The 26,976-nt window shown below is 37.9% G+C and overlaps 1 protein-coding gene across 5 annotated transcripts in view; it reads right to left on the bottom strand.

Moving 5' to 3' along the window:
• GRIK2 (glutamate ionotropic receptor kainate type subunit 2) overlaps window positions 1-26,976 on the bottom strand; it is a 614,149-nt gene that overhangs the window by 249,161 nt on the left and 338,012 nt on the right. For 3 of the 5 annotated variants that reach the window (XM_067546518.1, XM_067546520.1, XM_067546522.1), the window contains 3 exons: window positions 16,795-16,938; window positions 15,345-15,452; window positions 5,301-5,414 (listed from right to left, as the gene is read on the bottom strand). In XM_067546518.1, the coding sequence (XP_067402619.1) occupies window positions 5,301-5,414; window positions 15,345-15,452; window positions 16,795-16,938 (366 nt within the window). Of the gene's footprint in view, window positions 1-1,373; window positions 1,426-5,300; window positions 5,415-15,344; window positions 15,453-16,794; window positions 16,939-26,976 lie in introns of those variants that run through there. The other 2 variants (XM_067546523.1, XM_067546521.1) reach the window with 2 other exon arrangements.

The raw sequence follows: 26,976 nt of genomic DNA, 5'->3' as shown, positions 1-26,976 counted from the left end.
AAATGGGAATTCAAAATTTCCCAGGGCTTGATGGGAGGAGCTATTTCCTGTTTACGTGGCCACTGTGCAGCAGACTGCGAATGTGCAGAGCAGTCACAACAGAGTATTATGGGATACCTCCTGGAGGCCAATGATGTCGATTTATGTTGTGCTTTGCCTACACTGATGCTCATTCAACCCCTGCAATTCAACTTCAGCGCTATGCCACTTGCAGAGGTGGTTTATTAAGTTGAATTTTACCGTGATTTAGGTCAGCGGAACTGACATACCAGTGGAGACGCATGCTTTATGTGGTCAATGGAAACTGCATTCCATCTATCTACATTATCAGTGTAGACCAGCCCTAAGTGTGATAGCTCAAACCCCACTAGTAGGAGTCTGTCTACATGGGTTGGGAGAATCACTCCCACTTGTAGTGGAGATGTACCCCAAGAGTCCCTGGGAGCCATTGCTTCCTATGGCCTGTGTTATGCCGGAGGTCAGAATAGATTACAGTGGTCCTTTTCGCCTTATAATCTATGAAACTATGAAATTCTAGTTTATTTATTTTTTTCTCTGGGCCTATACAGCCATCTACAAAAGACAAGGGAGTAGGCTGCGCATAATCACAATCTTTAAACCACCTTTACAATATAAAGGAGAGTAAGGCACTGTTTGAAATTTTAGAAGGTAGTGAAACAAGAAGAAATAACCACAGCTAGGTTCTTAAAACTAACTGCACTTGGCAGCCAGACCAAACTACCAAGGAAAATAACCAAGGTATCATCCATGCAGTTAATAGATATGCAGGGCAGTAGTGTGGTTGATTTAAATGAGGGATTAGCCCTACTATATAATCCATGCTGTCAGGCTAATCGAGCCAAGTAGTCTTTTCTGACTGTATTATAAAATGTAAGAAAGGAGATATAAACGAGGAAATAAAGAGAAAACTATGTTTTCCATGTGATATTTTTGAATTTCTATGGCTGCATTGGAGATTCTCTCTCACACGTTCCCTGCCTTTCCAGGCAGTGTCTAGCAAAGTGGCTGGCATATGCCATGTGTTCCAGATGGATCAGCAATGGCATACATCTGTCATGCCAGCTGTGTAGTGTTCCATACTATCCTTGTTTTCCCCAGTTTGCAGCCAGCACTGATACCATGCTGCCCTTCAGGGGATATATTCTTCCTTGACAGTACCCTGGTGACGCTGAACAAAGCAGAAACATTAGCAGTAGTAGCAGCACAAAAAAACACAGGCCTTTAAATCAGCTTGGTTGCTATTACAGAACCTGCTACAGACACTTTTGGAGGGATCCCTAAAGCTATAACTGGCTAGTTCTCTCCTTTGTGATTTTAACTTTTCCATTATTTTTGAGAGCTTGGTTCCAGACAGGCAGTTTGTCACAGAGGGCTGTGCAGCTGAAACTTCAGGAGTATAATATACTGAAATAAAAAGAGAAAACACAAAATCTCCTGCCCACTGTTGACTGTTCAACGAATACAGTCAATAGCATGATGTGTCCTAAGTGCAAACACTTATTAAACACAAAGAGTGAAGCCACAAAAGCAAGGCACCACACCTGTTCTCTGTGCAGCCAAGACAAAGCACCACATTTATAGACTTGATAGAATTCAATTTTTATGTATTATAATTCTGATGGATAATATTGATGCTTACTTTAAACATTTTCTATTTGTATTCATTTAAATTTTCACATTTGCACAAAATTCTGAGTTCTAAGCATTTTTTCTGATTTTTATCCATTTTAATCTTCAGAGTTGTAGAAAACTATGCAAGGGAGTCAGACAGTAATTATTTAATGGCAATAGACATTGAGATTCAAAAAGTTAAAGCTTTGTAAACCACTAAAACACAAAATGTTAACATCACCTGTCAAAATATACAAAGTAAATATCCCTCAATCAAACTATAATAAGTTCTAAAGCAGCATTTTTCTTACTTTGACTATCTGTACATTTTGATTATCAATGGACATTTTTTTGTCAGAGAGAGAGTGTGTGTGTACAGAGAAGTTGACATTTGCCTACCTTTACTTATATAAATCTAATCTTTCCAAGCCTGCTTATATATCAATACAAGGAAAAGAGGCTTTTGGACCTTTAATTATTTTGAGCACCTCCCTTCCTATGTCTTTTCTTTACACTTAAGAATAATTATTGCAGTTACCCAGGTCTTCAGCAAACAATAACTGAGGTGTAAAAAGGCAATTACTGCACTACAAGTGAGCAGCTAGTAACACCCATTTGAATATCCTCAGATTTCTTTTCTTAATTATGCATTCCATCTGGAAGCACAGGATTTGGACAAATGTCTACACAGCTAGCACCCAAAAATGATGCATAAGAAAATGTAGTTCTTGTCTACACTGAGAATTTGCCCTAATTACAAACATGTGGCCATTCCAATGCTCACCTCTAGCACATACAGGCAAAGCCACTAGTTGCACTGGCGTCGTTTACCCTTTTGTAAAGTCATCATTCTGAATAAAATAATTAGCACTATACTAAATCAATAGGACACATGCTAAATTGATTAAAATCTCGCTAACTGATAGATCTCAAAATATAATTGGTAATGGAGAATTGCCAGTTAAAGGGTATGTTTCTAGTGGGGTCCTACAGGGTTTGGTTCTTAGCCCAATATTGTTATTGCTGATCTGGAAGAAAATATACAATCATTACTGATGAAGTTTGCAGATGATTCAAAGATTGGTTGCGTAGTGAATAATAAGGAGGCCAGGTTACTGATACAGAACAATTTGAATTGCTTGGTAAAATGGATGTAATCAAACAACAGGAGTTTTGATACTGTCAAATTCAATGACATACATCTAAGAACAAAGAATGTTGGGCCAGACTACTTGGACTGGGGACAATATTCTGGAAAACAGCAACTCTGGAAAGGATTTAGGAGACATCGTTGATAACCAGTTGAACATGAGCTCCCAATGTGACACTGTGGCAAAAATAGTTAAGATGATATTTCGATGTAAACAAGGAGCAGGGGGTGGGCAGGGAGGAAGGCATTATTACCTGGGTATATGGTGTTCACGAGATCTTTACTGGAATACTGTATCCATTTCTGATGTTCACATTTTAAAAAAATTAGAGAGGGCTTAGGGAAGAAGTGAAAGAATGATTCTGGAAAACATCTTACAATGAGAGACTAAAGAGTTCAGTCTAAATTTTATGGAGAAGGAACTTAAGAGATGATTTGATCATGGTCGGTAATTACTTATACAAGAAGTAAAAGATATTACAATGGCTGGAGTTGAAGTTAACTATGCTCAAAAAGGAAATATAGTGCATATTTTTAAGTGAGGATATTTGACCATTGGAACAGCTTCCCAATGGATATTAGTAGAGTCCCCATAGCAACGAGTCTTTAAATGAAGAATGGATATTTTTCTAATACATTTGCTGTAGTTCAAACAGATTTTTGGGCTAGATGCAAAATACTACTGGGTGAACATCTATGGCCTGTGTTATACAAGAGGTCAAACTAGATGAACACAGTGGTCCCTTTTGGCTTTAAAAGCTATAAGCCTATGAAAATCCAGTTTGATATGTTAAAATAAATCTAAGTTGCCAACTGTGTCTGAATGTCAGTTCAGATACAGGCACAGTATCATCATCCTTCTGATTGGACTGCAGAATTACAGGAATGGTACGTATGCAGTGTGGTTGTAGCCCTGTCAATCCAAGGCTATTAGAGAAACAAGGTGGGTGAGATAAAATCTTTTACTGGACCAACTTCTGTTGGTGAGAGAGACAACCCACACATAGTTCTTCTTCAGGTCTGGGAAAAGTACTCCCCGTATCACAGCAAAATGCTAGGTGGAACAGAGAGTTTAGCATAAGTAGTTAGAATATATTCCCTTAGAGGAATATTCAAGGTAGAGTGGCCCATTAATACCTCTGCAGGTGTTAAGACAAAAAGGGAGGTTAGTGGGTTATAGATTTTTAGTGTCTAGCCGTTATGAATTTAAGCTCCCAGGCTCATCTTTTGAAATTGTTGTGTGTTTCCTTTGAGGATGAGGTCTCATAGGTCAGATATAGAGTGATCATTTTATGAAAAGTTTTCAGCCACAGGCCACACAATGTTTTTGTCTTTTATCATTTTCCTGTGTAAGTTCATTTGAAAGCGTAGTAACTGTCTGGTTATACCCACATAGTTGTAATTGGGGCATTTAGTGCACTGGATGAGGTACACCACATGTTGTGGTAGGCATGTGTAGGATACATGGATCTTGAAAGGTGTGTTGTGTGCGGTGTTGATCACTGTAGCAGGGGAGATATGGCTGCAGGTTTTGTATCTGTTGTTCTAGTAGGATCTGGTGACACTTTGAGTTAACGTGTCCTGGTCTGTAGGGAGCTTGCTTCTAATTATGCACTTGAAGACATTGGAGGGTTTTAATTTTAACACAAATGAGACGCTCTTGAGAAGTGTTGATGTGTCTGTATCTGATGATGAGGTTGAGGGATTGTTTGAAGGCCAGAAAGGGTTTCACTTCTGGCCTTCAAACAATCCCTCAACCTCATCATCAGATACAGACACATCAACACTTCTCAAGAGCGTCTCATTTGTGTTAAAATTAAAATTGTTGTTTCAAAACAACAGTACAGATATTACTGAGCATTAATTATTATATAATTCAAAAATATAAATACAGGAAAGTTAAAATACTTGACTAATTGGTATTAATTTGGTGATGAGGATAAAAAAATGTTGAGGAAAATTGTTCATTTGATTTGCTTAAGATAATTGCTAATCTAAAAAAAATCCTTTCATATGATTAAAAAGGAGGCTTACATAAAATTTTCAAGATACTTGTGATGAAAAAGACAGAAAATATTTACTACTGTTTGTGGTAATAAAACCTTACGCTTTCTGACTGATAAATTTGTAGTGACAATGTTCTGAATTTGAGTCATCGGCCCAATCATCTTTCCATTTCATTTGAATCATCACATATCTCTTTTTTTCTAAATATGACATTAAAAAGAGTAGATTAATTTATTTTGTCCAAATTTAAAGATTTTCGCCAATAATGAGGAAGCCTAAATTATTAAATAAATGAGATAGCACTAAAGAGAGAGTAATTTACATCAATTTAGACCAGAATAAAAATCCGTGACTAAATTAACACTGTAGCTCATTCATTACACAGTAATTGCTAAATAACTGTAAAATACATGACATACTGTTCATTACCGATGTAATTAGTACAGGTTTTTCTATCCACTTCTATGTACATCTGTATTTCCAGAAAAGGAATGCAAATATAATTACTTACCAAAATGGTGGTAACAATTAAAGAGCGATTGGATAGGGAGTCTGTGATGTTTGCTGGTTTTCCTTTCTGATTCTCTGTCATGTTAAGGCCACTTGCTGGGTCCCAAGTGCCAATCTATAAAACAGCATATGCATTTTATAAATTGTCCATCAGTTCTATTAAGCACCTAGGAGAGAATGCTGTAAAGAAAAAGTTAAGACTGCGAACACTTATTATTCACCTCTACTGCATTATCTGCTGTCATTATATTAATGTCTGCTTGTTTAAAGTATGATTCACTGCACTTCAAAGTGTGTCTGGTGAAGTGTGACATTAAGGGCAAAATGATGCAAAGAATTTTTAAAGTCACTCTGAGTGCTTAATTTCCCATTTAAACTTTCATTCTCCAAGATAAACCACCTCTGATGATAACTTGATAGCTGAGTGGAAATTCATTTTCAGAGCGCACAGTATCCCTTCTATAAATGGATTTAGCCCTTCCTCTCATCATACTTAGCATGAGGGCAAAAAAATATATTTTGGGAAAATATAATGGGGAAGATTCAAATTTGATTAAGTGGAACAGTGTGACTGATTTGACGATAAGATTCAGAACATATATCTACTGACATTTAGGGCCTGGAAGTCCTTATTCCAGAAAAGTCAATAGCAGTTTTCCTATGTAAGGAGTTGAGGTTGTGTGTTAAGGGACTGCATTATGCCAGTTTTATGCCTACATAGCTTCACTAAAATCAACAGTTAAACCAGTGTAATATTCGAGTAACCAAGTGGTGAATCAATACCTTAGTATTTCTATTTTGGCATAAGACTGTCTTGGTTGTTTTGTTTTATTTTAATTCAATATGGTGCATAGTCTCCATTCAGAACACTGACAAAAGCAGGGCAGTCATTCCTGGGACAGGTGTCTTGAAGCGGGGCAGTCATTCCTGGAGCAGTCCAGGGACCCTAACCCAGTCAGGGTCCAACCTGATGCTGAGGCTGTGGTAGCCAAACCCTTCACAGTGCCCAAGCCCAGTGTCACAGAGAGGCCCCCCACACTGGCCCAGTCAATCCCTGTGCCTGGGGAGAGGTCCCCCACCTCGGCCACAGGGAACTTCAATCCCACTCCTGACACCCTCCCCTTCTACTTCCCATGCTATGGTCACCCCTGAAATTAGGTTTTCCCTTTCTTAGGGGGATGATCCTTGGGAGGCGGTATTTGTTTCCCCCTTCCTCACTCCAGCAGGGACTGCTGTGCTTCATCCACCCAGATGAGTTTTTGTTCAGGAAGGACCTGAAGCTACATTTCATACACTGCCTACCCCACTGGAAAATAAGGTGGAGAGCCTTTAAATTAGAGTGAGTAAGAAACTTGAATAAACTTGCATACTAGTATGTTTTAGTTTTTATATGAGCATCAAGTATCACTTGGAAAGTGTAACTATTCCCAGCCTTTCAGATCACTGGGCTCTAAAGAATTGCTGCCCAGTCAGTCAAATGCAACCTGGAAATCAGTTCCAAGGGGGTGATCAGAAATTCACCTCCCACTGGCTAAGAAAGCAGCAAAATCCCAGGGTAATTAAGAATCAGCAGGAGCCCAGGCTGCTGCCTCCATTGCTCAGCCACCCATGAAATGGTTGGCAAAGTGCACAGAGGTTGGGGAAAGCAGTGATAGGTGACTTGTAGAAATGAACTGGCAAGTATAGGGCAGAGAAAAGGTGGGAGCTGGGGAAGAGGAGGCTGAGACGAGGGGAGACTTGGGCTTGCCAATGCAGTTCCTTCACAAGACTGAGTTGGGTTGCGTTGGGTTAATCTCCACTGTCTTTCCAGCATATTCAGAGATTACAGCCTCAGTAAAGTTATCTATGAATAATGCAGACAGCTGTCTGAGGAGATACTTATGGGAATCCAGTATATATTATCTATTTCAAATCTTAAATTCAGGAAACCACAGATTTCATTTTATTAAACTTGCCTAAAAATTATTTGGGTAATTGGTACCTGGAGCTAATTAAAGTAATTTCCTCCATTACATCTTTCAACATAAAATGCTTTTGTTAATCTAGCCACATTCACAAATCACTGAGGATTAACACATCTGAATTTTGGTTTTCCTTAACCAAATCTATCTAGTCTCATAAGCGGGTGTATCATTTAAAGAAGAACTTCTTGTCCAAAAAAAAAATATCCTACTGTTTTCTCTAAATAGCTATAGGGATAGTCGCATGTTACTGTGTTATGTTTATCTTTATTTAAAATTGTGAGTAAAGAATTTTAAAAACTGAAGGAAGGGAGGGCCAGAGTGCCACAGGTGTACTATGTTACACATTATCTCTTTTGGGTGAGCAAAGCTTCAACAAATTATACCATAGATATGGCAGACACTGCTATTGTTCACAAGTAATGCAGCATATCAACATTCTACTAAAAGCTATTTCTCCATGGATGAAAGTTTAAATTGAAGATTAACTTCGGCACCAAATCCACAGCAGTCAATTTGTTTAGTGCAAGTGTTTTAATTCTGAAGCCGTCTCAAGGACTGAATAGATTTAGTAATGTATGTTCATTGGAAACTGGAAAACAAATAATTCCCTTAAGGCAAAATATGTAGTGGAATCAAACCAAGCAAATTTATTATGTATAATCACAATCCAGCCTCTTAATAGCAATCTAAACATGTTGAGTATTAAAAAATACATGTTTAAAGGGAAGGTTTACATAGCAATTGCAGTTATGAGCTAAACTTTATCATCAGATCTAAGAGAGTGGTGGAGGGACAATTTAATCTACAAATCCTTATTCACATGAGTAGCCTTATCTGAGTAGTCTAATGACATCAATTTAATTATTCATGTGAGTAAAAATCTCATATGAGTAAAGGTGCAGAAACAGGCCCTAAACTTTCACCATTTCTAGTAGAAGCCAAAGGAAAAAAAACCATTTGTAGTCCCTACAGGATATAATATGTATTTATAACAAACTAGGCTTTTGGACTCTTTGGGGATCAATATTCAGCATTGACTTTCACATTGTTCTCCTACAGAAAGGCAGCCAGCAATGTCAAAAAAAAAAAAAAAAAAAAAAGTCTTATTCAGGGCGTTGCTACAGGTATTGGGGTCAAATGAATCAAACGTAACAGAAGGGGACAGGAAGGAGGAAATGAAGAATTTTTTATTGAATCACAGATCAGCCAGTCACATAACTCCCAGAATTGTATTATTATGTAACTAATATCTACTAACAGAAATGTATGTATTATGCCTAAGAGAAATCAGTCATTTGTAGGCAGGTATATTCAGAGTTCCATGGGGTCAATTAATCAAATAGATTCCTTCACTACAATATTTACAGGATTTTCATGACTTTTATCTGACATTGGGTCAGTATAAAACATGATGAAAAACTGAGAGCTGATCATTCAATAAGAATATTCAATGTTAGAGTTCAGCAAATACCAAAAAATATTGTCTGGTAATATCTACTCACATTTTAAAATAAATTAGCTTCATTTGGGCTCTAACATCTTGTGTTCACTTTCCACAAAGATTAGAGTAACTGAGTTTACTCCCACAAATGTGCATGGAAAGATTTTAAAATATGAACAAAACAAATTTTAATTTGCACAAGTATTTGTGCCAGAAAAATACTTGCAAGACTAATGCATACACTACCAGAATTCACAAATGAGTATTTAGTCACAGCTATGGAGAATAATATCACTATGAAAAGGAGGGGTCAAGGATACTATAGTAATCTAATATAAAGATTATATTAAATATAATCTGGAAAAAAACAAGTGATTTATCTTAGTTCTGAAAGCTCCAGAGCAGTCTCAAGAAATCTGCTGGAAACTGTTTAAAGTGCTCTTTTTCTTTTACCACATATCATGTTGTAAAGATCTGCTTTTAGTCATGTCAAAAACATTCCAGCAAAAGGTTATTTGTGAAAAAATTCTATTCCACTTTCTGTAGAAATGTAAGAAATCAACTTATTAGCTTCCTCTTGAACACCCTCATTTTCTCTATATTTGCCAGGAACAATCGGATTTAATACAAAACTTCAGACTTTGTAAGACATGTATTGTACTCATCTTGAAACTAAGCTTGGCTGAGTTCATGTCTAGACGACACAGGAGTGTACTGTCTGTCAGTCAGGTGAGACTTTACCCCCAGATATTTCATAATATAAATTATATGCAATTTATTGCCTACTTAGACAATAGATAAAATGTCATTTTTATAAATAACCAAATGCTCTTTTGCTGTTATTTTCAGAATTACCCTAAAAAAGTTGACATATTTCTGGCAGTGAGGTACCCAAATTTGCATGTACTATTCTAGATGTGGTGCCTTTGTGTTGTATTAAGAGGTATCACCACTCCTCTGGTCTGTATGTGAGTATTCCAAGTCTGCAGCCAAAATCACATTGGCTTTTTGCCCCATAACACATGACGTGCTCATATATAGTTAACCACCTGCTCATTATTATTTTTATAGTTATTAGACATTTCTATAGTATTTATTACGTCAAAATCTGAGCTAGCATCTTTTTAAAATTACTGCTTCCCACATACGTCTTTCCCATTTAATAGCTGAGTTCCATATTCCATTTTCCTCAAAAACATTTAACTTGCTTGAAACTCATTTTGTTATTGCACGTATTTCTGACCTCTCCAGATCTTTTTGTTTCATTTGTTTGTCCTCTCTGGCATTCATATCACATCCCACTTTCTTATTTGTTAATTTAAATAATGTGACACATATTCCTCCTTACAGGTCATTAATGAAGACATTAAAGAAAACCAGATCTTGCAGTGTGACACTGAACAACGCTTCCCAACTCAATTAATGACCTATGTCTATGTCTTTTGGTCTATCTTCAGTACATTTGATAGTGTTCCTGTCCAAGGCAATTTTATTCTTGTTTTGCCAACAACATTTCATGACACAATGTATCAAATGCTGTATTAAAGTCCAGGTATAGTGGGACCAAGTTAAAGACATTTTCCTCCACACAACAGCCTCACTATAAGTAATGCTTCACTATAACTGGAGTGATAATTTGCTTATTATAATAGATTGCAGCAATTTGGGTCTGGCACTGTATTTAACTTAGGTTTTACTATGGCCAAATTCACTAAGGGAATATGTTGTTTACTGAACTCTAATTTTCATTTTCATGTATTATTTAAAAAAAACCATCAGGTTTGTCTGGAATGATTTATTATTTGTATATTCATGGTGTTTTATCGCTTATAGCACTGTTATCTTCTAAGGCCAAGATTTTCAAAAATGGGTGCATCCAGGAGAATTAATCTGAATTAACTATAAATGTGAATTTGAAGTGGATTAGTTCAAACATTAAATCTCTATTGTGAACACATTCATGCAGAATTAAAGTGGCTTTACTTCAGTTTAATCATTTTGGAAATTAATTAAACTAAATTGAATTACGGTCACTTTAAATCCCCGTAGTTCAGAAATAATGTGATTTAACAAATCCATTTCAAATTCATACCTTTAGTTAATTCAGATTAATTTTCCTGAATGTACCTGTGTAGACAAGACCTTAACCATGCTCATTCTGATACAGGATCATTCCCTACTGCACTGTCTCTAAGGTTTTTATCTAGTACAGTTTTATAAGTCCAAGAGATGGGTCTTCCATCACTTCCCTTTGAAGGCTATTCTGCTACTTGATTAAACTGTGAGAAAGTTTACCACAATACATAGCCTTAACTTTCCTGTTTGTTAATTTCCTGTTTCTATTGACTTCCCATCTTTGTTGTGTGTACTCAAATGCATATAAACCAATATATCATTCTCACTCACTACTTAGCTAAAATATAAATATTTAACTCTTAATTTTTCCATTCAACCCAATTCCTCCAGCCCCTGATTATTTGTGCTGCTCTTCCTGCAGTTTGTCAATATATTTTGGTAATTTACCCCAAAAATAAATGCAATATTTCTGTGAGTTCACAACAAGCCATATAGAAAGGGATTAACTCCCTACTCTGTGATGCCTTTGCAGTTCAAACTAGTGTTTTTTTGGTTTTATTTTTTTAACATCCATAACCTACTATGCCTATTTTACTATCCCCTATGTCTCTCACCATTACTGCTTTCCAAGTTTCTCCCTCCCATCAGGTGTGTTTTAGATTTTTTTCCTCCAGAAGTATGTCTGCAATCTTTTACGAGCTGAAAAACTTCCGACTGCATTTTCTTTCCAAATTTTTAGTCTCTCTAGGTCCCTTGGTTTTACTTCTGTGTCTTGACTGTGGTTCATATCTCCTAATTTCAACTGTAGCAACTGTGAATTTCAATAACATGCTTTTTGTTCCCTCTTTCAGATCCATAATTATGTTTAACAAGGACAGACATAACACAGATCACTAAGGAAAACAATAGACACTTCCTGTTGGCATTTATCAATACCTTTTGTTGATATTCTTTCAGGCAATTTTCAATCCACATGACACTATTTCTATCCAAGCCAATTCAAATTATTTTTTCAAACACATCTACTGTGTTCCTTTCATCCACTAATTTTGTATTACTATCAAAAAAACAATCAAGCTTGTCTGGCAAGATTTATGATTTATACTGCTTATTGTTCTTACGCTCCTCCAGTCCTTGGTGTCTGTACCAGGTGCTTGCTGTATCTCCTTGATTTTTATTTCCTGTTTCCTCACCCTAGTATTTGACTGTTATTCTTTTCATTATTAAATTGCAGCACCTTCTGAAACATACTATAGGGCCTGATCCTGAGGGGTGCTGAACATCTTCAACTCCTTTTGAATTCAGTCAAAGTTAAGGATGCTCAGCATCTCTGAGGATCAAGCCCACAGTGCTACTTCACCTCTTCCTCAAGGTACCCATCAATAATAATACGCATTGTGATAAGTGTGTCGCTTCTAGCTCTTACTTATTTCCCACATTCCTTGGCTAGTACATAAATTCTTACCTTTGTTATTATAAATGTCTCTTTATAGATCATTTCCATCCTTTTTCATTTTCAAATAGGAATCATATACCCACCAACCTATCTTAAAATCTACCTAGCAAGCTCTGCTTTAAATCCATGAGTTTAATTCTTCTAATTAAATGGAGATCTATTGCAGACAGTCCCCTCTCATCAAAGAAAGTCTTGTAATGGTCCATAAAAATAAGTTCTCTCTCTCTCTGTTCCATCAGCTATTACTCATTAGCTCGCCTTCAGAATCAGTTTTTTCCTTTCTTCACATTAACATTTGGCACTGGAAGAATTTCTGAGATGCTCATCTCCCTTACTATAAATCTCCATTATTAAACTTTCTTGAATAATGACTAGTTTGAGGCCCTGGGTGGTACCTTTGGCACTAAGATAACATGAAGCCTTCTACTAGTGATTTGGGATAGGGTTAATATAACAATGAATATAATTTACATTAAACCCCTTTATTCAGTTATACATAAAGCTTTATGGAAAAAAGAAATGAGAATCCTGTTGCATGTTGCAAAACTGACTTCTACTCTGTATAGTAAGAGTAAGATTTTGGCATTCTTACCTTGAGGGTATGTTTGGCAAAGCTTTCTCTGGAGCTAAGAAAAGTCACAGTGTTTGCTGCAGACTTCTGGACTCCATCTTGGATCATGTGAGGGGCTTGAAAATGCAATTTATAATTTTATATTGCACCCCCTGCTGTTAGGAATTTAGTATTGCAAGGACAGCAGCGCCTCATTGAAGAATGGGAAACTACTAAATATTAGTTGGTTTGTATTTATTGTGTTTTGTTTTATTTTAGATGCTTTGTTGTTGGCCCCTTACTTCTTCCTGATTGGAAGTTGTAAGGTGGAAAAGTGGTTTAATGAGAAAGGAAAGATGTATACACAGAAACATATATAAAGAAAAAAGTGAGGGAGATTGAGTGGAGAGGGCTGATTAGCTAAAACGAGTAAAAGGTGGAGCCAAAGGACTATAAAGCTGGTCTGAAGTCCCAAGAGCTCATTCCAGCCTGGAAGTATTCCAGTTTAAGAGTACAGTTGGGCTAAGACCCTGGATCCAAGTTGACACTCAGCCCAGGTAAAGCTCTTATGATGGTTCTCTCTCTCAGTAAGAGGTTTTGCCAGATGGTTTCTTGTCCTCAAAGGTGGATTTCAAAGGGGGGTAATTGTTTCATATGATTGTTGTTATTAGAACTCTGAAAGTTAAAATTAAAAGTTCCCTATTTTGATACTTGATGGACTCCTGGTTTACTCTCTGCTTTAACTGCCTTTGCTGTATTAACTGGGTTTCTGATCATGCTACAGTTGTAGTGTGACAACCTGCTCTGCTCATTTGAAATCACTTTCAGATCTCAGACCAACATTTTCAAATGTGGTTTCCTGTAACTAGGCACCTGCATTTGAAGGTGTAGGCACTTACATGAGAGGCCTGATTTTTAGAACTGGTGAGTGCTTATCTTTACATCCCCTCTCCTGGTTCTCTTCTCTGCTCCATGCATTTTCCAAGAGACCCATCCTCTTTGGATCAGACTCAATCCCAAGGTCCCCACAGCTCCCAAAATTTGGCCCATAGTGGGAATTAAAGAATTCTCCACAGCAGACCCAGTTTTGCTCCCCTACAAATTCCAGTATTCCAAGCAAACATCTGAGATGCTGCTCTTACCTAGAGGGAAAGGGTTAACTTCTTCCTTGTTAACCTCTGCATAGGGTCTGTACAATGGACATGGATTCGGAGATAAATCAGGCCAAAAATTCAAATATGGGTGCCTATTGTTAGGCACTATACAGCCATAGCTATATGAAACAGAAAGGTGAAACGGGGCTGTGCATGTTTCTCTTTCTCTCTGCTATGTGGCTGAATTAAGTCATACTCTAACTCTCTTTTGGACTCAGTTGAAGAAAACCACACATTATGGAGTAGGTTTTCAATAGAACTCATCGCTGAGCCGCTCCCACAGAAATACCTAAAGATGTAGCCAGATTTTCCAAATTGTTCAGCACCCAGGAGCTCCTTCAAGAACAATGACAGGTCCAGTGTGCTGGACACTTCTGAAACACTAGCCACTTCACTTAGGGGCCTAAAGGGAAGCTGAGCAAATGTTTGGAAAATCTAGGGTGCAACTCTGACCCTATTAAAAATCAATGAGAGCACAGACCTTGACTTCTGAGGGGAAGAATTTCAACCCTGGTCCAAATTGTGAGTGTTGCATGCTTTTCCAATGTATCGCTGTCAACTGTAATTTTGGACTGGGGTTGAGCAAATCCCGACTGTACGTTTAGTACCTATAAGGCAGGACAGGTACTCTCCATTTATTTTCTTGTTTTACAGCAGAAAGCTGTTCACATTTCACGCAGGCATTCAAATCCTTCCCCACATTATTACCCCATCCCTCAGAGTTTCCTAACAAACCGTTTAAAAAGATAACAAACCATCTCTAGAAACTCCCAGCCCTACTTATAGAAACACACTCAGCTCCGTATCCAGCCATCTTTTGCCATCACCATCCTTTGCAAAATATATGCTTGTTATATACTGTCTCTAGAGCATCCTACAAATCTGTCTTAAGCATTTAACGTATACTGAAAAATGTTACTCTATCATTTTTAGTTCTTGTTCTGTAGTTATGATATGTTGATTATTTATATTTGTCTGGTGATTGATATTCTGAAATCTCTCTCTATGGATACGAACTGTATACACAAATATTTAAAGCAAAACCCAAGTGTTTCTTAATTATAATGGTAACAAGACCCTAGTTAATGAAGGCAGTGCACATTCCCATTGTGCTAGTATAACACATTACACAAAACAAAATGCTTAAATTGTCCTAAGTAATGTTTTCCTCTACTTCCTAATTATGAGTTAACTCTCTATTTCCATCTGAGTCATATGATTTTTTTTTTTAGGGTTGTTTATTAAATGCTACCTCCTTCTTAAGAGCACAAATATGCACCTACATTCAATGTGTTGTGGTTGCAAAGTGGTATAAATAGCTTTCTAATATAGGGGAAATAACTTAAGTATTTGTTTAATACTTCACATTACTCTCTAGGCAAATAGGCTGAACATATCAAGTACCTTTTCAAGACCTTCCTCCTTGAGGCTGATCACATCTAAATCAAAATCTGTCCTTAAGCCATTGGTTTTGTTGAAAGTTATCCTGCCTGTGAGGCCTTCCCAGTGGGCCTATGGAGGAAGAAAAACAATTTCCATTAATAAGGAGCCAAAAAAAAAAAAGAACAAAAAATTAATTTCTACCAAAATGGGAACATTAATTATTCATTATGTTTAAATAATTTACCTTGTGGCTGATTTAAAAATAAAATAATTTCATATTCACTTTTGAAATTCTCAGGGTTTTTTCCTAATTAAACCAACCTTTCTTTAATCTCAGCACACAATTTCTTAACAGCTTTTCATTTTAGCCAGTAAAAACAGTTTTACTTGGCGTGATAAAAGGCTGCTTCCATTACATCTCTTCAGACATTTATAATTACTTTTTTATTTTCCTCACTCTGTGCTGGATATGTTTCATTTGTCTGTCTTTTTTTGTCCCCTGCAAATAAGGTCTTGATACTGCAAGGTGCTGAGACACCTCAAATCCTTTTGAGATAACAGACATTGATGGCCCTGAGTCAGCACCTATCTGAAATGAACCCTTACTATTAGAAGGAGCAATATACTATTTTCTTATGACTTAGAAATGACAATTTTTAAGTGATAGAGCCAAATGATGCTATTAATGGGTTCTGCAAGCAGAGTCATTGTGAACAACTGAAAATAAGAAGTATATTACACTCCCAATATTATCTGTTTATATTGAAAGCATTCAAGAGGAGATGTCAGAAAAGAAATTTATGACCTTACAAACAGGCACTGTTAAAAACTAGATTTTATTGCACTGCTGTATTTATCTTTACCATGTTATTTCCTATACTTACAATGGGAAATTCAGAGCTCAGCACGTACTGGACAACATAATTGTTCTCAAATTCTTAAATTATTCATGACTGTATATGCACTATATTTTAAATAAAAATAAACTCATAAATTAAGAGACATTTATGGAAGAAAATAGTCCAGCCTATAGATTTGTACATTACCAGGGCCATATAGAATAAATAGCAAACAGAATGAAGTGGAAAAGGATGAGGTAAAGGTTGCCTGAGAAGGTGTCTGCCAAGGAATGTAAGATAGAATTTTGCTTTTAGAATTATTTATTACATGTTTGCTTCTATGATGGTTTTAGTATCACAGATGTTTCAAAAAAGATCAGAAAAACATTTCATTTTGTTTATTTGCAGTACAGTACTGTTCCCCTTTTGAGTTTTTTATATTTATAAATTGTTCCTGTAAGAACAGTTTTTTTTTTTAAATGTAAATGCTGTTTTGGCTGCAAGTCTCTCCCCCACCCCTCCAACCTCCAAAGTAGAAAAAGTCCCACCTGCTGAAAAAAAAATCAAATCTAAATTAAAGTAGACTGATGGGGAGGAGGAGGAAACCAGAACATATTTTATTAATGACATACCTCTTTAATGAGACTCATAAAGCGGGTCCCAAAGCGCCATGGTTTGTGCCGATTACACTGTAATGAACTGACAGTCATCTGTGGGAACTGCTGGACAGCCACTGACACCACATGAACTGCATCATACATTAAAGCTGCGTCCGTCTAAAAGTAGAACGAAATCAGTGCAGTGAACACAAGTGAAAGTGCTTGACAGGAAAAAAGAGACAGGAAAAAAATCTGTCCTGCTGTTTGTTATAATGCAGGGAGAAAACAATATGACTGCCTGTGCAACACTGTCAAATAAAACATAGTTATCAAGTTCCTACATCAGAAATGTCAAGCTCTTCAGTTTTAGTTTTTCTTTTTGACTCCTGACATAAGAGCCCAATTACATACTATCCAGGATCATTGCAGAGCTCTGACAACTAAAATGACTTGTTTGTAATATTTTAAAAAGCAGTACCTTGAGGGGCTATATAAATCACACTATGCATGTGTAAGTCAATGAGCAATTTATTCTCAAGTGAGGAGAAAAATGAAAGATTAGCAGAGACCTCAGCTAAGAAGAAAGGTACAAAGGCAGTGAAAATATAAATATTTTTCCATTTTAGAATTACAGAGAAGATACAATCCCAAAGGTGCTGAGCATATTCACTAATAACTTTTTCAGGAATCAGTTTAATCCCTGGAGTTGACTTGACCAATTTTCACCATAAATGAGAGGCAATTCAGATTTACATTAAAATTCTTATTTATTCTAATTGTTATCTTGTGCCTCTCCAAATAAATAGTGTGTTTAGGCCCAGTAAATGCTAACCAGCATGGATCTAACAGTACTGAGCTAGTCTCTCAACTGATACCATACGCTGTGCAAAGAAACCAATATGTCTATTCCATTTTGTTTGATAAATAGTGGCAAGCGTTGCCACCAAAACTTGAGAAGAGGACCTCAGACTCAGCCAGTGGAAATGAACTCTGCCATCTGCTCGCCATACCCTAGAGAAAAAGGATCTATTTCCCCTTCTCATTCACATAATTAGTGAGCTGTGAAATGAGTTCTTTAATGGATAGGAAACCTAGAGATTATTGCACTTGTCACAATACAATACAATGTAAATCAAAATGAGTTTATATAGCACCTTTCATGCAAATGCATCCCAGAGCACTTAACAATATGCAAAAGTGCTATGCCATTATAGACCATAAGGCACATTTAGATTTAAATAGGTCTCCTGAGGTGACATTTCGAAATTCAAATGGGAATAAATCCCAATTTTGAAATAGCTTCAGATGATTCAAGCAGCACTAGGCTTGTGCTGAGACTACAACTCAGACAAAAAATACACAGATCCGAAATTGTTCACCATCTAAGAACTCATTAAAATATTTTAAGGCCAAATTGATATAGAGAAGCAGCCAATGTAACTCCCAAAGGCTGGAGTAATATGTTAAGTCTGCTTGGTATAAATTAAAATTCTGGTGGCCCCATCTTGGTTAAGTTGGGGCTGCTCAATATTTTTTACAAGGAAACCATAAAATAATGTACTACACATTAGTCTGGCTCAGATTTCAAATGTATGCACTACAGTCTTCTTGCAAGCCTGAATTTTCACTGCACAATTTCTAACTATGTTCCCCTAACTAAAGGAAATGCTAATCACACATCTCCTGTAGTAATCCGTAGTCAGAATGCTTTCCATAGTGACCTTCACAATTTTTAGCAAAAGCAGAAATAAAAACATTATTTAAAGAGAGAGACAGTCTAATCTATTTGTTGAAGTTGGCTAATCAAGTCTCCTTCATGTTAAATTTGTCCCACCCTCATCCATGAACATATATGTCTGGAGGAGGACAGTATATACACTAACTTCTCCTGCAGAACAGGGAAGACAGTGGTAAGACACTAAGCTGGGGGGAGTGGTAGATACCCTGGAAGGTAGGGATAGGATACAGAAGGACCTAAACAAACTGGAGGATTGGGCCAAAAGAAATCTAATGAGGTTCAACAAAGAAAAGTGCAGAGTCCTCCACTTAGGAAGGAAGAATCCCATGCACAGCTATAGACTGGGGACCGACGAGCTAGGCAGCAGTTCTGCAGAAAAGGACCTGGGGGTAACAGTGGATAAAAAGCTGGATATGAGTCAGCAGTGTGCCCTGGTTGCCAAGAAGGCTAATAGCATATTGGGCTGCATTAGTAGGAGCATTGCCAGCAGGTCCCGGGAAGTGATTATTCCCCTCTATTCGGCATTGGTGAGGCCGCATTTAGAGTACTGTGTCCAGTTTTGAGTCCCCCACTACAAAAAGGATGTAGACAAGTTGGAGAGAGTACAGCAGAGGGCAACAAAAATGATTAGGGGGCTGGAGCACAGGACTTATGAGGAAACTGGGCTTGTTTAGTCTGCAAAAGAGAAGAATGAGGGGGGGATTTGATAGCAGCCTTTAACTACCTGAAAGGGGGTTCCAGGGAGGATGGGGCTAGGCTGTTCTCGGTGGTGGCAGATGAGAGAACAAGGAGCAACAGTCTCAAGTTGCAGTTGGGGAGGTCTAGGTTGGACATTAGGAAAAAGTTTTTCAGTAGGAGGGTGGTGAAGCACTGTAATGGGTTACCTAGGGAGGTGGTGGAATCTCCATCTTTAGAGGTTTTTAAGCTGAGGCTTGACAAAGCCCTGGCTGGGCTGATTTAGCTGAGGTTAGTCCTGCTTTGAGCAGGGGGTTGGACTAGATGACCTCCTGAGGTCCCTTCCAACTCTAATATTCTATGATTCTGTAAGAGAAGCAAGCCAGAACCAGAAGATTAAACTCAAAGAGAGAGACAGTTATGAGAAGTGACCCTTTGAAAAGGAGGCTGTGGCAGGGGAAGAGCTCTGTGTGGATAGCAGAAAAGCCAGAGATAAGCATGAACCTTTGGATTGCAGTGATGGACTTTATTGGTGGGACTATTTGGAAGACTTTGCAAATCAGCCACAATTGAACAGTGATAGGATTGATAAGAAAGGCTCTGGAGAGTCTTTAAAAGACTCTGAAGAGAGAGAACAAAGAGAGGTTGTTTCAAAGGGAATTCTGGTCACCAGGGACTACTCAGGAAGCAACAGCCCTCTCACGGCACTAAAGAAAACTCATAATTTTTTCTAGAGTGAAATGTCATTTTTTTGCAGTTAGAAGCCATTTTTGTCAGCAGAAATAATCCTTTTTTTCCCCCTTCAGATCAAAACTACCAATTCCCATAAATACTTGCTAAAGAGTTTCACTCAAGTATTCATGAAGTGAAAACTAGTACAGGAGTGTTCACAGTCCACAGATATCTATCAAGAAGACAAGCAACCTGGTTACAGGCTCTTGAGTGTAAATATATTTAACTGCGGTGCTAAAATCTGGAAAAATGTAAGTCTGAGTGACACAAAACCTTAAACTTGCCCAGTACTAATTGCTTTAATGAGGAATTATTAGGAACATTGAACAATGTAATTACTTGAATTTCAGGGAGTCAAGTTAAAATTGTCCTAATTCTGAAGAAATGTCCATTAGGAAAATTATCATGTAATTTGAATTTTTTTATTTTGTCAATTCTACAGAGGGTTTTTAAAAAGTGAAAGTAATGCTTGATCGTGCCCTCATCAAACATGATGGCATATCTGTGCCCAGCATCCTGCATAGCTTTGGTTGTTGTGGGTGGCTTTTTTTTTTTTTTTTTTTTTTTTGCTACTCTATATCTCATCCCCTTGGTGTATTTGGTGCTTCCACTTTTCTCCCTCCCCTTCTTCCTCATGGTGCCAAGAAGGGGAGAGGCACCTTCTGGATAGATCTACACTTGAAGTTGCAGTTGTGATTCCCACCTCGAGGAGACCTACTCACTCTAGCTCTCATCCGGCTAGCATGCTAAAGATAGAGTGTAGCCACAGTGAAGGGAGGGGCTAGCTGCCCCAAGTACATACCTAGCATCTCCGACAGGCATGTATTTGGAGTGGCTAGCTCCTCCTGCTGATCACGCTACTATGGCTACATTCTATTTTTAGCACACGAGCTTGATCAATGCTAACACAGTTATGTCATCTCAAGCTGGGAATCACACCCCCAGCTCCAAGTGTAGATATATCCTCTATCATCCAGGTGCTGGGGCTTGTCCTATCCACCACCATTCCCATTGGGTGATGCGGGTGGTGTGGGACTGTGTTTTGGAATCTGGAAGAGATTTTTCCCACATGGTGAAATTGACAAGCTGCTGTGGAGGTTTTTTTCATCTTCTGTCTGGCAGTCAGAAGATCTGATGAGGGTGTGGGGAGCTTCTAATGAAGCTGGTGGGTTACAAAGGGCCAAGCTGACGGCCCAAAAAACCTATTGAGCTGCCTGGGCACTCACATGTCATGGTGAGGGGCATGCCTCTATCCTTGTGGCACTTCTTCCTCCAGTGTGGTGAAAGAGGCTGGGACCTTGACATCCAGAAACAGTCCCTGGACAGGCCTGTGGGTATACAGGGGCATGGCCTTCACTTCACAATCAACCTCAGGTGTAGTACATCAGAGCCAGAGGTACCATTTGAGAGCTGCACTGGAACAGTCTTGCTAAGTACTTTTGGGTGTTAACTACATTTACCCATACTATGGTGCATATGTGGACACAGCAACAATGAGACAGAAATGGCTTCATATACTAAACCTCTACACGTTACTTTTTTTCCAAGTACAAGAGAGGTCAATGTACCCAATTAACTGCACTACTTCTGTTTATACCTCAATATGTTTCAGTCCTTATCTGGTTTTAAGATGCAAAAATATTCTTTACAATTTTAGAAGACATCACTGTATGTGTATTATAGGCCTATACATGACATTAATTCAGGATAGAGGTTTTCCTGACTAATTCTATTTCTTCATTAAATAGTTCTAAAGAAGAAATACTGCTTCTCAGACAGAAAATCCTATTTCAGTTTTTACTGTACAAGTCTCAGCTTTCCTTAAACCCTAATCTACACATTCTAAGTAATTCAGATGATATTCAAGCATGATTTGGAGGAATTCTTCACTGCTCAAAACCAGCTGATTAAGAAGCAGATGGAAAGCAGGTAAACCTCCAGGTTTTCAATTAAGTTTCATTTAACCAATATAATTATTTTTCTTTAATTAAATTTTTCACTAATAAAATTTTTTACTAATAAATAATATATATATATATATATATATATATATATATATATATATATATATATATATAAAGTGCTTCAGTTTTAAATATGTTCTGTGGAATATTTTGGAATCAAGGAAGCTCTCTAAATTGAGTAGCATTATAAATAACTCAGTACCTATGGGACAGACAACCTTAATAATGTTGGCCCTTTTTGGATTTGATTGGTATTTACTACTGATGATGGTGTTTTTATTGATCATGAAAAAAGCCAAGATTAGAGGGAAGTGGTTTATTTTCAATAGAACAGCTAATTCTTATATTTCTAATTCTCAAGTCTTTCCTTATACGGGCAACATTTTCAATGAAGTCAGAAGACTTTTCGCTGCATAACAGGAATTGCATATATGGAGCCATAGAAATTAGAGCTTTCAAAGAGTCCTTCGGTTTTGTAGTCCATCCCCCCCACAGATGGAAGGATAGTGAAAATGATCATTTTCACACTATTGTCTCTTTTTGACCCGAGAGGATAGTCAACTTTGGGATCCTGGGGATTTTCCAGTTGGGAGTAGAAATGGATGATAGTCAGGTATTCCTATGATGCAGTTTTGTTTATTTACGAAGTCCTGTGTCTCTGAGTACAGAAGGAATGAGATAGCAGGAAACAGCTTCTTTTGCTCACAGCACCTTTCACAGTACTTCTCAACCTGCACCATCGATTCAGGCTATGTCTTCACTGACAGCGGCAAATTCACTGCCATCAGATTGACTTCTCTGGATCAACTGAGTGGTCAATGAAGACCCACTCAGTCAATCCAGAAATCAACATATTAAGACCACCTTCTCAAGTGGTGCAGCGCTGCATCGACGGGAACGCAGTTCACATTGGCGCAGTGCAATGAAAACGGCACGCAGAACAGAAGCAGAGAAGTCAACTGGAGTTACGCAAGTTTTTGGAATAGTTTGCATAACTCTGGTCGTCTGCCGCCGAATCTCTGAGGTAAGTGAAGACAAGCCCTCAGTTAACTCCCCCCAGGTTTCTTCCAGGATCAGACATCATGCTTCCAGCTCTCTGGTCTCTCCCAGCTACTGCGTTCACACATACCTGGTCACAATACTGAGTGGGACCTCCCTGCCCACATGGTGCTAGTTTCTCTATTAGGCCTTGTTTTAGGGGTGGGCCCCTTAAGTGTTTCCTACAACTATTTTAAGTTATTTATTTGGCCTATGCAATCTGGTCAAGCCAAGCTACAGTGTTCTTATCAGTAATGTTTAAGGCATGACGAACTCAAGGAAGTTGAGTCATTTTGCAGTCCTCAACAACATGTGTCATGGTTTGTGGCTGCCCACATCAACACAGTGGACCATCTCTAAAATGCCAGTGAAATTCCACTGCAGCGCAAATTCCATGTCTGGTACTACCTTAAGTGAAAAGTGTGTTCACCTAAATGAGGTATTAATTCAACTTGAAACAAGTTTTCACCCAGTTCAAAACAATACCTCAATGTCTGTGAAATGCTATATTAAATGCTTGTGCCTTCATGATGTATGGGGAAGGGCTGAAGAGTTTTTGTTGGTTTCCAACATATTTGTTTCTGTTTTTATTTCAAATTAGAAATTCAGGTCCAGTCCAACCTGAAAGACTGTGAAAACCGATGACATCACACAATGGCCAAAAGTGAAAGTAGAGTTAGTGAGAGGGTAAGAGATTTTTAGTCAAACTGTTTAAAGTTCTTTGAGATTTTGTTTTTGTTAACCCCTATTCAATGTCAATGACTAATTCATATTGTGGATAAAAGAAGTCTGTTAAATATTGTTAAGCCTAATGTGTGAGAACTATCATTTTATATTCTCTAAATTCCCCAACAAGTCCTCCAGCAAAATAAGATCAGAAGTGACATTCCTAATATGGGGAGGGAGAGAAACAAGCAGAAAAAAACATTTAAAAAATGACTTTAAGGCTTTAAAGAGGCAAAAGATTGCACTCTCTCTCTCTTCCCCCCCCCCATTTTTTTTTTTTTAAATCCTTTGCAGGCTACCTTTAAAGTCAGTGATTGGCAGAAGTGGGAATGGAACTCAAGATTTCCTATCACTCAGGCCTGATCTTAATCCATTAGGATGTCACCCCTCCAATCTCACTGTTGTTGCTTTTAATTTTGGGGATTTCTTTTTTAAAGTCCTTTCAAGTCTTCACAGGAAAATGATTTTTCATACAGTTGAGCATAAAAAATGAGCAATTCCAGCCTCAATAAGAATCCTATTTGTAAGTGTGAAAATATATGCCTGGTTTTATTTTTGAAGTTCCCCTTTCTCTGGTTAAATCCTCAGCAAGTATTACCTTTTTATCTGCATTTTTATGGCACAAAATGAGTCTATATGTTAGTAAATGTATACCTGCATTTGTTTCCAAGGTAACCATAACAAAAGTAGCCAGAGAAATGTAGCACAGAAAGTGGAAGAAAACTGTCCACTGAATAATTTACCTACAATTCTTTAAAATGTTCTAACATGTACAAAATATTCATGTTAAAAGTGTTAAATAACTTCACTTATCTTGGATTGGTTACTAAGTTTAAGAGGCAGCTTGATTAGAGAGAAGGCAGAATTTCTCTTAAGGAGACTGGTAAGGCTTCAGGAAAATCAAGTTCACATTGACTACAGTCAGTGGCTCGACACAGGTATTATCATAATCATGTCCACATGGAAATTGACATTTGCATAGTCACTCCCATATCTGTAGCATGATATCCATCCTTACAATAATTTAGCCAAGATTAAGACTTTACATCTTGTCTTTGGTAAGAGGCAATGCAGCTACATCACAAAGTACAACTTGTTCCATGGAGGAGGAAGCAAATTACTTCCCACTCTGTGGTGAAGAAGCTTCACTGGATAATACATTGGGGGTAGTGTCAAGGTTCCTTCCATTCCCTCTCCACCTCACACTCCTCACCCACCTTTTGTTGAGGGAGGACGAGCAATCTTGCAGGACCTGCTCCCCCACACCGCCTTGTATAGACCATACAGACCAAAGATGTGGGGAGGCCATACAATGTCGTGGGGTGAAAAGGTGCCCCTTCTGCCCCTCCATAGCCACACAGAGCATGTCATAATCTTGCCCTTTGCGAATAAATTATTTTCAGTGCATTGCACTGCTCAGAGCATTATAGTGATATTTACATTTACAGACTGCAACTCCCCTATTGAATTCCCAGCACCCTGCTCAGGCAGACAGTAAAAGAACTTTCCAGTGTTAATAATCTATCCCTTCTCCTGGGCTTGCATCCCACTTCAATAATTTAATATAAATTACAAAAGTATTAATTAAAAGATTTGGAATAAGTGGCAAACCACATAACCAAACCAAATCACATCCCTTTCCTCCTCCTTTTGCTGTACTACGCGTAATTTCCTATTCTCCAGGGTCACTTCCATTTAACGAGTTCTTGTAAATCCACTGCAACAAATCTGTAACACCTAACTCCAGAAATGAGCCCAATGTGTGAGCACGAGGAGAAGAATCAGCCCCTATAAAACACTTTAATTTTATCTTCTTTTTCCTTTTAGGACTTTGTCATAGAAGCTGACTGTGTCCCCTCTCCTAAATAAATAAAAACAAAGTACCTGAACACAAAGACATAAGGAAAATCTGACAACACTGAACAGTCATGAGAGTGGATCCCCTGTAATAGAAGGGCCCTCATTATTAAAGCTGCCTGTTACTTTCCTTGAAGGCTGTCCTGTTTGATCAGAAAACTACACAAAGCTGTCATTAAAAATTATAGGATCTGAACTATGTGGAACTGTCATAAAGAACAAAGATGTATATAAAACTAACCTAAGTTTTATTTATAAATGTCTGTACTTGCTTGGATATAGCAGCAAATAATGCCTGCTCAGAAAATTACATTTCAAGGACCATTATGACTGCTCTGTGAAGCAAAACAGCCATAATTCCAGCTTAACCTATTACCATAATGGGAATCCCTGGACAATGAGGAGAAAATGGTTACTTAGTTGTACAGTAACTGTTCTTCAAGATGTGTTGTGCACATACACATTCCACTGTAGGTGTATGTGCACCCAATGCACTCGAGTCAGAGACTTTTTGCAAGCACTATCAGCAGGTGCTGCATGAGCTTTTATTATCTCTGCGCACAGAGCCAAGGGCATGGAGATGATGATGATAAGGCTAGTCACCTCAAGTTTGAGCATTATGTTGACAATCATAGTTTGAATTTGCATGACTGCGTAGACCAATTTGGGAAGAACATCACCTCACTGACCACACAGCCATTTACCTAGTTGTATTGATTAAGCTGCATGTTATTTCAGTGGCTGGTGCTGTGCTTCCAGATGCTCAATGCAATTCTTCCCAAAGGCGTGGACACTCACCCTTATAGCCTGGTGCCATGCAATACAATGAATCACCAATTGCGCAAAGATAAAGTCAGAAATATTCATTTTGCCCAGATGTTGTTTCAGGGTGTCTGAAGCATTTTGTATGCCCTCCATGCTTACGATTGCTGGAACTTAATTCGGAATATAAGACTCATTTTGATCAGCAGGTTTTAGGCATACATGGCAATTCCATCTCAATTGTGCACAGATCAAATGAGCCTCCATGTCTACTGAACCAGCTTTTACCAGGACTTCCATGTTGGAAATTGTCCTGCTATATGATGCCCAGCAATCATCATAGGTGCTGCAAATGGAAACTGTCTAGCTTGTTACTGTGCCATTGATAGTAGGTCCATGTTTTGCACTCGTAATGTCATCAAGACAACAGCATTATAGACTTTGATTTTTGTCAGTAGAGAGATTACATGTTGCTTCCAAATTCATGCTGGAGATGACCATATGCAGCACTGCCTTTCTTAATTTTTGCATCCACGTAGTGGTCAATTGTCACTTTGTTGTTCAACATGCCCCCAAGATAAGTAAGTTAGATAAATAAACTGACAGCTTAGAGTGTAGTATTTCAAAGCTTATTGACAAGTGTTGGTAAGGTGGTTGAGGAGGTGGCTCATACATAACTTCAGTTTCATTTAGGTGATGTTGAGGCCAAAGTTATGAGCCACT

This window comes from Emydura macquarii, unplaced genomic scaffold (assembly GCF_026122565.2).
Source record: "Emydura macquarii macquarii isolate MOO-44397 ecotype Brisbane River unplaced genomic scaffold, CSIRO-AGI_Emac_v2 contig_1146, whole genome shotgun sequence".
NCBI lineage: Eukaryota > Metazoa > Chordata > Testudines > Chelidae > Emydura > Emydura macquarii.
Note: the sequence above shows the minus strand (reverse complement) of the source record. Positions and strands in the feature narration are given on the sequence as shown.